This window comes from Narcine bancroftii, chromosome 5, assembly GCF_036971445.1.
Source record: "Narcine bancroftii isolate sNarBan1 chromosome 5, sNarBan1.hap1, whole genome shotgun sequence".
Lineage (NCBI taxonomy): Eukaryota > Metazoa > Chordata > Chondrichthyes > Torpediniformes > Narcinidae > Narcine > Narcine bancroftii.
Genome location: NC_091473.1, coordinates 15,274,158 through 15,286,998, shown reverse-complemented (window position 1 = coordinate 15,286,998; position 12,841 = coordinate 15,274,158). Strand labels below are relative to the sequence as shown.

Sequence of the window (12,841 nt, the reverse complement as noted above, 5' to 3'; positions counted from 1 at the left end):
TCTCACTATGACCATGAAAAGATATGTTTAAAAAACATATCCAGCTGAACTTTTTGTCCTTGGCTGCTAGTAAGCTCCCTGTCCATTCTGGCTTCCCTTTTTATGATTAATCATCACATTTTAACTTAAGCCATTTTAACCTAAATTCTCTATATCTCTCTCTCTCATTTAGATATTAAGGATTCTTTGATGCAGGCTCTTGCCAGCTATGTCTGCTACCCTCATTCGCTGCGAGCAGTTGAGCGCATCCCAGAGGAGCAGTAAGTACAGATATCATTAGTTACTGCATGTGCAATACAGACTCAATAAGTTTGTTTCTTACTGATTGTCAGGTTTTCATGTTACTATTTGCTGGAGGTGAAATCACAATTTGTGACTGGCAAGAAATCCAAATTAAACATAGTGAAAACTTGTGACCAATGTGACACTCTTCTGATGTGTTGTCCTGGAAATGGTTGAGCAACAACACATGGAGAATAATAGGAGTTCACTAGCACTAGATATTCCAAGTTGTGAGGCCCTGCAGTTGTAATTCTGTCCTAAGTTTATGCTGTCGGAGAAAGTTCTCTTTCTGAACTCTTTCTTATCCACTATTCGGTTTCATTCCAAAATATATATATATTTAAAAATTTTTTATTTTTCACACTATTGACCATACTGACCAAAATACACCCAAACATTTCCCTCTTGAATATACACAGTGTCATTTTCTCCCCTTTTCCCCCTCTCCCTTCCCTCCCTCCTTCCTTATATATATTGAGCACCAACTGAACTTTAAAAACCTGAAAGAGAAAAGTAGTGCCCCAAATAATTTTTTTTAACAACACTGGTGTATTTGAAAATATGATAAACCCATTGAAACGATGTTCTTCTGGATGTAATCTGTCTGCTGTGCTCTTTAAGGGTACAGTTTTAGCAGAGGATTCTAGCTCTCTGAGAGTATTTTGAGAGGGTCTGGTTTGATCCTCTCCCACTATCTCTTCTCAGTTCTTTTTTGCTTCTACCTTCTCACCTGTGTCCACCTATGCTCCTCCCTTGGCCCCTTCTTCCCTCCTTTCTCTCCTCCACCCCTTTCGAACACAGTTTTATTGAGGGCACCTGCCTGTTTCTGCTTACTTGTGATGAAGGACCCAGGTCAAAATATTGGTCATGCCGTACTTTCCGTGGATGCTGCGTGACCAGCTGAGTTTCTGCAGCACATTTGTGTATTGTATTCGGTTTGAACTGTTGTCAGGTTCCGTTCAAAAAGCTAGACTTTATCATGTTGAATTCTACATAGTGTAGCTTTTTCAATTGAATTTCTTGCTGATGGTTAAAGGTACAACTTCAGCAATAGGAGTCTCTGATTCAGTAAACAGCACTTGGCCTCATAGAACAATACAACACAGTATACCCCATAACCCTCTATTTTTCTTTCCTCCATGTGTCTGTCTAAGATTGTCTTAAATGCCCCCAATGTTTCAGTCTCCACCACCATCCCCGGCAAGGCATTCCCGGCACCCACAACACTCTGGGCAAAAAAATTACTCCTGATACCTCCCCTAAACTTCCCTCCCTTCACTTTGTACACATGTTTGCTGATCCTGCCCTGGGAAATGGGTGATGGCTATCTCTGCTTATCATAATCTTGTAGACTTCTTATCAAGTCTCCTCTTATCCTTCAACGATCCAAAGTGAAAAGTCCCAGTTCTTCTAACATTGCTTCATAAGACTTGTTTTCCAATCCAGGCAATATCCTAGTAAATCTCCTCTGCACCCTCTCCATAACTTCCACATCCTTCCTATAATGAGGTAACCATTACTGAACACAATACAGACCACCCAAGTGTGGTCTCACCAGAGATTGGTAGAGTTGCAACATGACCTTTCTATTCTGAATTCAATCTCCCTGTTAATGAAGCCCAGCATCCCATAGGCCTTCTTAACTATCCTATCCACCAGTGCAGTGACTTTGAGGGATATATGAATTTGGACTCCAAGGTCCATCTGTTCATCCTCATTCTTAAGTAACCGACTGCAACTGTGTACTAAGCCTTCTGGTTTGTCCTTCCAAAAATGCATTACCTCACACTTATCCAGATTGAAATCTATCTGCCACTTTTCTGCCCAACTCTGCATCCTGTCTATATCCTCTTGTAACCTTTGACAACCTTCGTGTTATCCGCAAACTTACTGACCCATCCTTCCGCCTCTTTATCCAGGTGATTTATAAAAATCACAAAGAGCAGGGGTCCCAGAACAGTTCCTTGCAGCACTCCACTAATCACTGACCTCCAGGCAGAATACTTTCCTTTCACTCCTACTTTCTGCTTTCTTCCTACAAGCCAATTTTTTAATCCACACATTAAAGGTTCCACTGATCACTGATCGCGTGCCACTTGACTTTCTGGAGGAGTCTTTCGCGGGCGACTTTGTCAAATACCTCGCTAAAATCCATGTAGACCACATCTACCACCCTACGCTGTTACGGAGTCCAGAGGACCCCAAAAACCAGCAGCAATAGATATGCACCACAACACAGGGTCACTTAAACAAAAGTAGTTTTTAATTATATTTGAACAAGAAAACAGAATTGAACTTTAACTTATTACTTAACCTACTTAACTACTTAATCCCCCCTCTAATACTAAGCACAGGAATGTGTAATGTATATTTAAGATTAGAAAAGTTCTTTGGATCACAATCCAACCTCACTGGTTGCAGGCAATTCTTGTACTATGCACAGAAGCTAGCATTAACAAAGTTCACCAGTCTTCGCTGCTTAACAGGCAAATGATTACCACGCAGGAGGGTTCTTGCTGGTTTTCAGAGAAAGATTCCTTTCCCAGGACATCCACAACTGATTCCTTCTCAATCAGTCTTGCTGACGAAACTTGCTCCCTTCAGGGTTATCCAGATGATCCTCTTTCTTTCAGGTCACCTTTCATACTGCCAGTCTTCTCCTTTGACCAGGCAGCCTTCCAAAGTTTGCCAGCTTGTCCCTCTGGAACGGATTTTTGTCTCTCTCCTCTCTGTTTCACACCCTCCCTCTCTGAGAGCAAAACTGTTCTCTTCTGCCTGCAAAGATCACATGCTCTCCCAGGCAAGCTGCTGTTGATACTTTGTTGCCTCTTGCAAAAAGCACTCTGCAAAAATCCTGCAAGTATTCTGTGTTTTAAAATGTGTGTGTGCAAGCTGCTCTAACAATCCTCCCCAAACCACCTCTAAGTACTCTGTAACAACTCTCATCAATTTTTTTGTTACCTCCTCAAAAAACTCAATTAGACTCGAAAGGCACAACCTTCCCTTCACAAAGCCATCCTTGAGAAGACTGTACTTCTCCAAATGCTCATAGATCCTATCCTTAAGATTCCTCTCCAATAGTTTGCACACCACTGACTTAAGAATCGTCAATCTATAATTCTTGGGATTCTCCCTATTACCTTTTTTTAAACAAGGGGACTACATTAGTCATTCTCCAATCTTTCAGCACCTCCCCTGCAGCCAAAGAGGATTCAAAGATCATAGCTACTGCCCCACCTATCTCTTCCCTCACTTCCCACAGCAGCCTGGGATATATTGCATCTGGCCCTAGGGACTTGTCTATTTTGATGTTTTTACGAAGATCCAACTCTTCCACTTCCTTAATCTACACATTGTCCAGCACACAGGCCTGTTCAATTCCGACCTCATTGTAATCAAGGTCCTTTTCTGTTGTGAATACTATAGCAGCCCAACTTCATTCTCATCATCCTTCTGTTCTTCACATACACATAGAATACCTTGGGGTTCTCCTTAATTCTACATGCCCAGGCCTTCTCATGCCCCTTTGAGCTCTTCTATGTCCTTGAGCTCCTTCCTGGCTACCATATACTGTATTTCTACGCACATTATAATCATTTTTTTTTTACAAACCAGGTAACTCACTGTGTGTTATATGTGTGAGCATGTTATACAAGAATTTTTTTACAGGTTGAATATAAAAGTGAACTTAATTGAGCAGCCAATTGTTTGAAATTAAATTGTTTTTTTAATCACTTTAATTTAAAATAACATCTTAAATAACAAGTAAAAAAAAGGTGGACAAGATGTTAAAGTCAAAAAACATAACAACTGAAATACACCAATTAACCTACGAACTGCTGTACGTTCCTGGAGGGTGGGAGGAAACCAGACCACCTGAAGGAAACCCACTCAAACACAGGGAGAATGTACAAACTGCTGACAGTCAGTAATGGTTATTGAACCCAGATTACTGGTGCTATAATAGCACTCCACTAACCGCAACGCTAACCATGCTACCCAAAGCACCTCATTGTTCACTTTAGAAGGAGACACCAAGGTTCTACACATCCGTCTGTGTTAGTCGTCTTCATCATTATCTGTAACCCCTTCAAATCCTTCAAAGTTGGATTGTTCACTCTTCATTAAAATATGTTAGGACAGCCTGCAACAGTTCTTCTGTTACTGTAGTCGATACTGACATGTCATCACTCTCACTGCTTTCGTCATCAGTGGTGGAATCACCATCATCCTTGTATATTACGCCAGCTTTTCTGAATTCACTGCATAGTCTTTCTGATGTCATCTTATCCCACACTTTGGCAACCCATTTGCAAACTTCAGTATAGGTTGCTCTTTTCAACCGTCCGGCTGGGTGAATTGATCAGTGCCATTCTGCATCCATTCCTCCCATTTTGAGCTGATTAACATCTTGAATGGATGATTAATGGAAATATCAAGTGGCTGCAATTTATATGTCAATCCACCCGGAATTACTGCAATGTGGACGCCAACAGCATTTATAAGCTTTTGTGTTGAATGCTCTTTGTGAGCTGCCATGCAATCAAATATGAGGAATGATTTCTTTGAAAAAAAATCTGTCTGGTCTTGGCCCGTAACACCTTTCCACCCACAGCTTCATAACATTGGAACCTATCCAACCTTTCTTGTTACAGGCACAATCGCAGTATTGGGCTTTTTTTCTCACAGCAATGCTACTCTTTTAAATATGACCATTGGCTTGAATTTAGTGCCACTTGCAGTGCAGCCAAGGACTACAGTAAAGCCTGACCTTTCATTTCTGGTAGTGGGTCTGGCCACAGTTTTTGTTCCAGAAGCAGCCACAATTCCTGTGGTGGGGATATCAAAGACCATCGGGACTTTGTCCAGGTTAATGACATCCGCAGGTGTGATTTTAAGTTTGCATATTTCATTGGCGACGAAGCTGCGAAAATCAATGGGGTTCCCAATCTTCAGGAAGTCGCTGATATCCATTTCGCTTCATAAACTTTGATATCCGGGGAACCCCATCCTGAAATCTAGAATGTCTCTTTCACATGCCCATAGTCTTATTTTCATCTGAATGGTGACTGTAGATACAGCCTGATTTTGTTCTCTTTGACTAATGTTCCCACTCCTTCAAATCAGACTCTAACTGGGGCCATTTAGCTCTTGGGCCACAACATGCATGCTTTCGTGGATTCCTCTTCTCAAGCTCATCTTTCTCTTTCCTCCATTGGTGAATGGACAATTCGCTAACCTTGAACACTCTTTCTCCTGCTCTGTGGCCAGTTTCTTCTGCTTTGCTAGCAACTTTCAGTTTAAAATTAGCGGTGTAACGTTTGAGTTTGACTCATTGCATTTTCAGAACTACCGATACTCAAGATCTCAAAGGTAGCACTAAATGCAAGGGCCTTTTATACTGATAAGGCTAGATTGAATGCAGGTGATAGCTAGACAGGCTGATAATGTTATCTGTGCATGTGCCATTTTGTTTTTTTGATTTTTATAGGACATTTTATGAAGATGTTGGACGGGACTGCTATGGTACACCCGCACGTTATACGAAAATATTTTTATTTAGTTTAAGGTTTTCTGCGTGTTATATGTGTGTGCACATTATATGAGTGAAAATATAGGTTCTCATGAGCCCTTCCTGCTTCCTACATCTAATGTATGCTTGCTTCTTCCTCTTGACTAATTGCCTGACCTGTTTTGTCAGCCATGGTTCCCTTTTCCTACCATCTTTTACTTGTCCCAGTGGGTCAAACCTATCCTGAACCCTGCACAAGTGGTCCCTAAACTTCCTCCACATTACTCCTGTGCTTTCTCTCCTAAACATCTGTTTCCAATTTATTCTTGCTAGTTCCTGCCTCATCCCTTCATAATTAGCTTTTCTCCAATTAAGCACTTTCCCATTTTGAATGTTTATATCCTTTTCCATAGTTACGTTGAAGCTAAGAGAGTTGTGGACACAAAATGCTCTCCCACCTGACCAGAACCAGATCCAGTGTGGCTTCTCCTCTCCACATTACTGTGTCAGGAATCCTTCTTGTGCACACCTGACAAATTCATCCCAATCTATCCCTCTTCCAGTCAGTAGATTCCAGTCAATTTTCTGGCCACCTAAAAGTGGCTTATATAAGGGAAGTTGAAATCCTGTATTTCCCACACCATTCCAAAATTTGCCTGCTTATCTGCTCCTTGGTTTCTTGAGGGCTATTTGGGGGCCTACAGACTACTCCCAGCACAGTGATTGCTTCCTTCCTATTTTTGACTTCCACCTACACTGACACAGTGGACACTCCCTATGGAGCAACCTCCCTTTCTATAGTAGTGGTACTATGTGGTACTATTCATGACTAGTAATGCTATCTCTCCACCCCCTTTTCTACCTCCTATCCTATTATTTTTAAAACACCTAAGCTCTGGTACTTGCATCAGCCAATCCTGCCCTTCCTCCAGCCAAGTTTCAGTAACGGCCACATCGTAGTTCCACGTACTGATCCATGCTCCAAGTTCATCCCCTTTATTCCTAATACTCCTAGCATTGAAATAGACTCATTTCATCCCCTATAACTTATTACATTTATCTTTTGTCCCCTGCCTGCCCTTCCTCATCAATTCAGAGCACATAACATCAGTCTTTTGTCCTTCTACCCTAATTTCTGCACTTACAATCTGATTCCCACCCCTTGCCAAACTAGTTTAAACATTCCCCAACAGCACTAGCAAACCTGCCCACCAGGATATTGGTCCCCCTCCAGTCAGATCTTCCCTAGAAGTGATTCCAATGATTCAGAAATCTGATCCCTGCCCCTTACACCAACTCTTCAACCACGCATTCATCTGCCACAATTTCTTATTCCTACCCTCTCTAGTATGTGGCACAGGCAGCAATCCTGAGATTATTTCCCTTGAGGTCCTGCCTTTTAACTTCCAAAATTCCCTATTTTCCCTCTTCAGGACTTCATCCCTACTTCTATCTATGTCATGTCATTCATCCCCATGTGGACCACAAAACCTGGCTGCTTTCCCTCCCCCTTCAGAATGCTATGAACGTGATCAGAGACATCCTTGACCCTGGCTCCTGTGAGCCACAGACCCGGGCTTCTGTGAGCAGCATACCATCTGGGACCCTTGATCTCATTCACTGAATCTCCTATCTGCTCTCCTAACCAGCAAGTCCCCAATTACCATAGCTATCCTCTTCAACCCCCTTCCCTTCTGAACCGAGGGGCCAGCCTGTGTGCCAGAGACATGACCACTTTGAGTTGTCCCTTGTAGATCGCCCACCAACAGTATCTAAAACAGTATACTTGCTATTGCGGGAAATGGCCACAGGGGTGCTCTTAATTATCTGCTTCTCCCCCTTCCCTCTCCTAACAGTCACCCAGTTACCTGTCTCCTTCCTTTTAGGGGTGACTATCTGCCTGAAGCTCCTCTATAACTATCTCTGCCTCCTAAATTATCTGGAGTTCATCCAGCTCCGTCTCCTAAACACAATCTCTCAGGAGCTGCAGCTGGATGCACTTAATACAGGTGTACTCAGCAGGGACAATTGTGCTGTCCCAGATTTCCCACATGCTGCACTTGGAGCATTCCACTGCCCTAGCTGCTGTCTCCATTAAAATCAAAGACCTTACCTTTTGGCAATCAAGCTGGTCCTCAACCTCTGTTCGCCGAAGCCTCTCAAAGCCTCAAAGCTGCACCCCTACCCAGGGCCATTTACACACTGGCTCCTCCTCTTTAGCTTCCCTTCCATTGATTTGTCCCTGTCAAATATCTCAAGTACACATTCCCACAAATCAACACTCTTTTTAATCCTTCGTTTGCCCTCCTCGCTCATTTTAAAACGGCTTCACTTGCACTCACCTCTCTCTCTCTCTCTCTCTCTTTCAAGTCTTTCACTCCTCCTCTCAATTTGATGCTCCCATGGTCCAAATGGCCCTAGTTCCACTCCTTGCTCTGTTTAAAAATGGCTTCACTTATACTCACCTCTCTCTCTCCCAAGTCTTTCGCTCCTCCTCATCAGTAACAATGATTAGTCTGCTTACAGAGAGGAGGTTGGGAGGCTTGGCATAGTGTGTAAGTACAGCAACCTGAGTCTCAATGTGGATAAGACAAAGGTAATGATTGTGGACTTCAGGAGGACGAAGGTTGACCACGTGCCAGTGGCTCCATCATGGAGAGTACAAAGTTCCATGGTCCTCGTATAACGGATAACCTCTCTTGGACTCATAATACCTTCTCTTTAGTCAAGAAGACGCAGCAAGCCTACATTGATTTTGGTGAGGGGGTAGGGGGCAACGCAACCGGCTCCCATCTTGACAACATTTTACAGGAGCACAACAGAGAGTGTCCTGCTGGCTGTATCATTATGTGATACGGTAGCTGCAAAGCATAGACTGGAAGTCAATCCAGAGGATCATCGAAACCGCTGAGTGGTCTTCTCGGCTGTTTTGATGATCCTTTGTATTAACTTACACTATATGGTACTTGCACCATTTTCCTCAGTTTAAGATATTCACCAGGAGTGTTGCTTAAGTATGTTTCAAATTAATATTGAGGACCCTTTCCATCTAGCACACAGTATCTTTGACCCACTATCATCAGGAAAGGTGTACAGGAGCATCAAAATCAGGACTGCCATGCTGGGAAATTGTTCATCAATCTCAAAGCCTGTGGGAAGAAGCTATGTCCTGTAACTGAGTAAATACTTCTAAAATATTTATGTACAGTACAACTTCAATTATCTGAAATCGGATTATCCAAAATTTTTTTTGGACCTGGAAGTGACATCTGTTCGGCTCCAATTTTTTTTTTTCAGATAATTGAGGATTTCAGAAAACACAAATCCTCATTTATCAGAAAAATTACATCATTTTGCCTCCAAAAAGTTTCACATTAATGAGGATATCCAAAACAATCAGGAGCCACACTGACGTCACAAGTTGAAAAAATGTTGGAACCTTGGAGAAACCTCTGAGTAGAATTTCGAGTGTTTGGTGTTGGATTTATCTTATTTTGTTCAGGTTGTTTTTTGGTGAGAAGTAAACATTATTTTAATGCTTTAAAAGCCTTCCCTTGCAGTTTGTTGTTGTTGAAACACTGTTACAGTGATTTGTCATTGCGACTGAGCTGTTTTTAAAAAGTGACCAGTTATCTAAAAATATCGTTTATCTTAAATTGGCCCAGTCCTGGCCATTTTGGATAATTGGAGTTGTATTTTTTTCTTTTTCAATATTTTTTATTGAATTTTATTTCATAGTACATACATACATAAAGGAATGATGCATAAAATGAATATAAGCTCAATTTGTCAGAAAAAAATATTTTTCTTATGCAACAGTATCATTCATAGGTAAATAGAAAAAAACAAAAAGAAACTTTATGTAGAAACCCCAAACTATTCCTAAGTTGCATGGCTATACAGAAAAAAAACTACCAGTAGAAATAAAAATAAACCACAAGAATCACAAAGGACCTGATTAAGATTCCCATTAAAGGTTATGAAATAATTTTTAAAAAACCCAAAGAATGGGAAAGTTTAAATTTGAGCCACTTATGGAACATCTTATTTTCTCTATGGTAAGATATGACACATCATATCATGTAAACCAATGATTCTGAGTGGGTGGGTCAGCCTCTTTCCATCTGATCGAAATTACTCATCTTGCAATAAGACTAGTACATGTCATTGAAATGAAGACAATTTCATTACCCTCTGTTCTACCATTCCAAACAAGACCACCAAAAGGTTTGGTGCTAGGTTAACATTATTTATTTTAAATTATATCTCTGTGCATATGTCATATTACGTGCTGTGTGTTATGAGTGTATGTGTCTGGAGAAATGCCATTTTGTCTGGTTGTGTATGTCCATTGGTTGTGTATGTTCATTATGGATGAACTTGTACCTTTGTTTTCACAGACGCATAGCCATGATGAAGAATCTCTTAGCTCCATATGAACAGCGGCCATGGGCACAGACCAACTGGATCCTTGTGCGACTCTGGAGGGTAGGCTTACCTCTCACTGTACTGAGATTTTTTTTACATTCCTAACAGAAAATATTGAATGCAACAAAAATTTCTTACTTTTCTGTTTGAGACACGTTCTATTGGAGAGGGTTACATAGCAAATACAGCTAACCCTGTATTTTCCTCACTCCTAACCAGTCCTTTTCGAATTACTATTAAACCATATATGCAGCTGAAGTCATACAAGCTCAATGACTACATTCACCAGTGGTAAAGCTTGGAGCTGGTGGCCTCCAGCAACAAAAACCATGAGATGAATAGATCAGCTGGTCACAGTCTTCTTAAATTTTAGTTTTCTAAAATTTAGACATAGCTCATCCAACCCACAAGCCCATGCTGCCCAAATACCCCAATTAACTTACATATGACTTGAAGCAAGTGAGAAAACTGGAGCACCTGGAATAAACCCCGTGCAGACATAAGTTCAAACTCCTTACAGACGGCACTGTATTTGTACCTTGGTCACTGGCACTGTAATACCATCACACTAACTGCCATGCTAACCATACCATCCAACTTTCTCCAAGAGTAAGGGGGAGAGATTTAACAGGAACCTGAGGGCTAACTTGTTGTGGGTGAATGGAACAGGCTGCCGAAGGAGATGGTTGAGGGAGGTACTATTGCACCGATTAAGAAAAAAATTGAACAGATAAATGGATAGGATGAGTTTAGAAGGATATAGTCCAAACGAAGGCACGTGGGACTTGTGTGGGTGGGACATTTTGGTCACCATAGGCTTGGGCCGAAAGGCCTGTTTGTGCATTGTCTGAATCTATGGCTCTGGTTAGAATAAACAGGATTAACCACAGAAAGACATCATTGTTCTTGGACATTGGGCTGACGAATATTAGAGCCAGCACCACCAGGCTGAGGAACAGCTTCTTCCCACAGGCAATGAGAATGCTGAACAACCAAAGGAACTGCTCACACTAATCCTCTGAGACTCTCATTTGCACAAAGCAAAATTTATTTATATAGATGCAATACTTGTGCTGCATATGTATTATTTGTCTGTGTGTGTTATGTCTGGTTGTGTGTCTGTATGTTTTTGCACCAAGGACTGGAGAATGCTGTTTCATCAGATTGTACTTGGACAATCAAATGACAAACTTGACTTGACAGTGGTATTGAAAGCCACACCTGTAGACCAAACTATGCACGATCACTTAGTGTCAGAGAAGACAGCACATCCAGGAAATGAGAAGGTTCTAGGGATTGGCATAATCTTGAAGCTGTAACAATAACATGTAGTTGTGGTTGAAAAGAGATGAGATATTGAGGTAAATTAAAAGGTCCATATTGAATTTGCCCTCAGGTGTTCCTGCATTTTAGCAACTCTATAGTGCTGTCGCACTGAGAATATTGTGCATATTTTCCATTGTTATAGTACAAATAAATGGAGAAGAATGCAAAAAGATTGACAGACACAATTATTTTGGAGTATGTGGACAACACATGAAATGGAGCATGTTGTCATGGGAAAAACAAAGGTTGTGTGCTGATATTATTGCTTTCCTAAATAGACTGGATAATGGAGGTCAGGAAAAACTGTTTCACCCTATCTGTGTTGAAAGTGAAGGGTGTTAGGTAAAAACATCATGAGCTGGGAATGTAGAGGGAGTCACCCAGTGCTGGGCTGTAACAAGATGCAGTTGTGACCTTGTACTCTCAAGATAAGAGTGGGGATGACAAATTGATGTGCAGGAGGCTAGCAGAGAGGGACAGCAACAGTTTATTCATTGGACAATGTCATGGTATGATAATTTACTAAGTACGTATCCTAAGGTATATAAAAAACACCACTTGCTGATAACGGCAGAATGCGCCTTCTCCAACTAACACTGTTAGTTGCAAGTGTTACAATCCGGCAATAAAGAACAAAGAACCTTGATTTCGACTCAGTCTGGTGTTTGACTCACTCATTCATGAACAAAGCAGACCTAACAAGGGTGAACTCAAAACTCGGCTGTTAAAACAATTTATCCAATGAGTGAGTGAGCTAAAGAGGCTCCTAAATGAGATGTGGAAGAAATTAATTCAAAAGCAAAATATATTTATTTCAGGCAGTGACATTGAATGTCCAGTTAACAGACCCAAGACTTCCAGGCACTGGCATCACTAGAGGGTGTGCGGACTGCACCGGGTTACACCATCAGAGGGGGTGACATCAGAATGACTATAAAATTTTTGTGCAGTATTTCAGCAGAAATTTATTTTTTATTAAAATATCCCTGTAATTAGTTATACATTGAATCTCCGATTTTATGCACTCTGATTTAATGCGAATTCCGATATAATATAATGAGTCATTGGACTTTTGTTTTGCTCTTTTTCCGGAACTGAAAAGTTTTTTGGTGATGTTCCTAGACTGTACACTGGCTAGCAAAGATGATCCCTACCGACGTGAGGGGTTCAAGCAATGCAAAGATCGCGTGACATTGTTGTTTTGTGTAAACAAGACTGGAACACCTAAGTTAAAATCACTCATTATTGGCAAATCCCACTCGCTCCACTGTTTCCACCATGCCAACATAAAGT

At 41.2% G+C, this 12,841-nt stretch overlaps 1 protein-coding gene across 3 annotated transcripts in view; it reads left to right on the top strand.

Moving 5' to 3' along the window:
* LOC138763159 (E3 ubiquitin-protein ligase RNF123) overlaps positions 1–12,841 on the top strand; it is a 377,998-nt gene that overhangs the window by 182,990 nt on the left and 182,167 nt on the right. For all 3 annotated transcript variants that reach the window (XM_069936874.1, XM_069936873.1, XM_069936875.1), the window contains exons 29-30: positions 173–260; positions 10,195–10,282. In XM_069936874.1, coding sequence (XP_069792975.1) covers positions 173–260; positions 10,195–10,282 — 176 coding nt within the window. The remainder of the gene's footprint in view (positions 1–172; positions 261–10,194; positions 10,283–12,841) is intronic.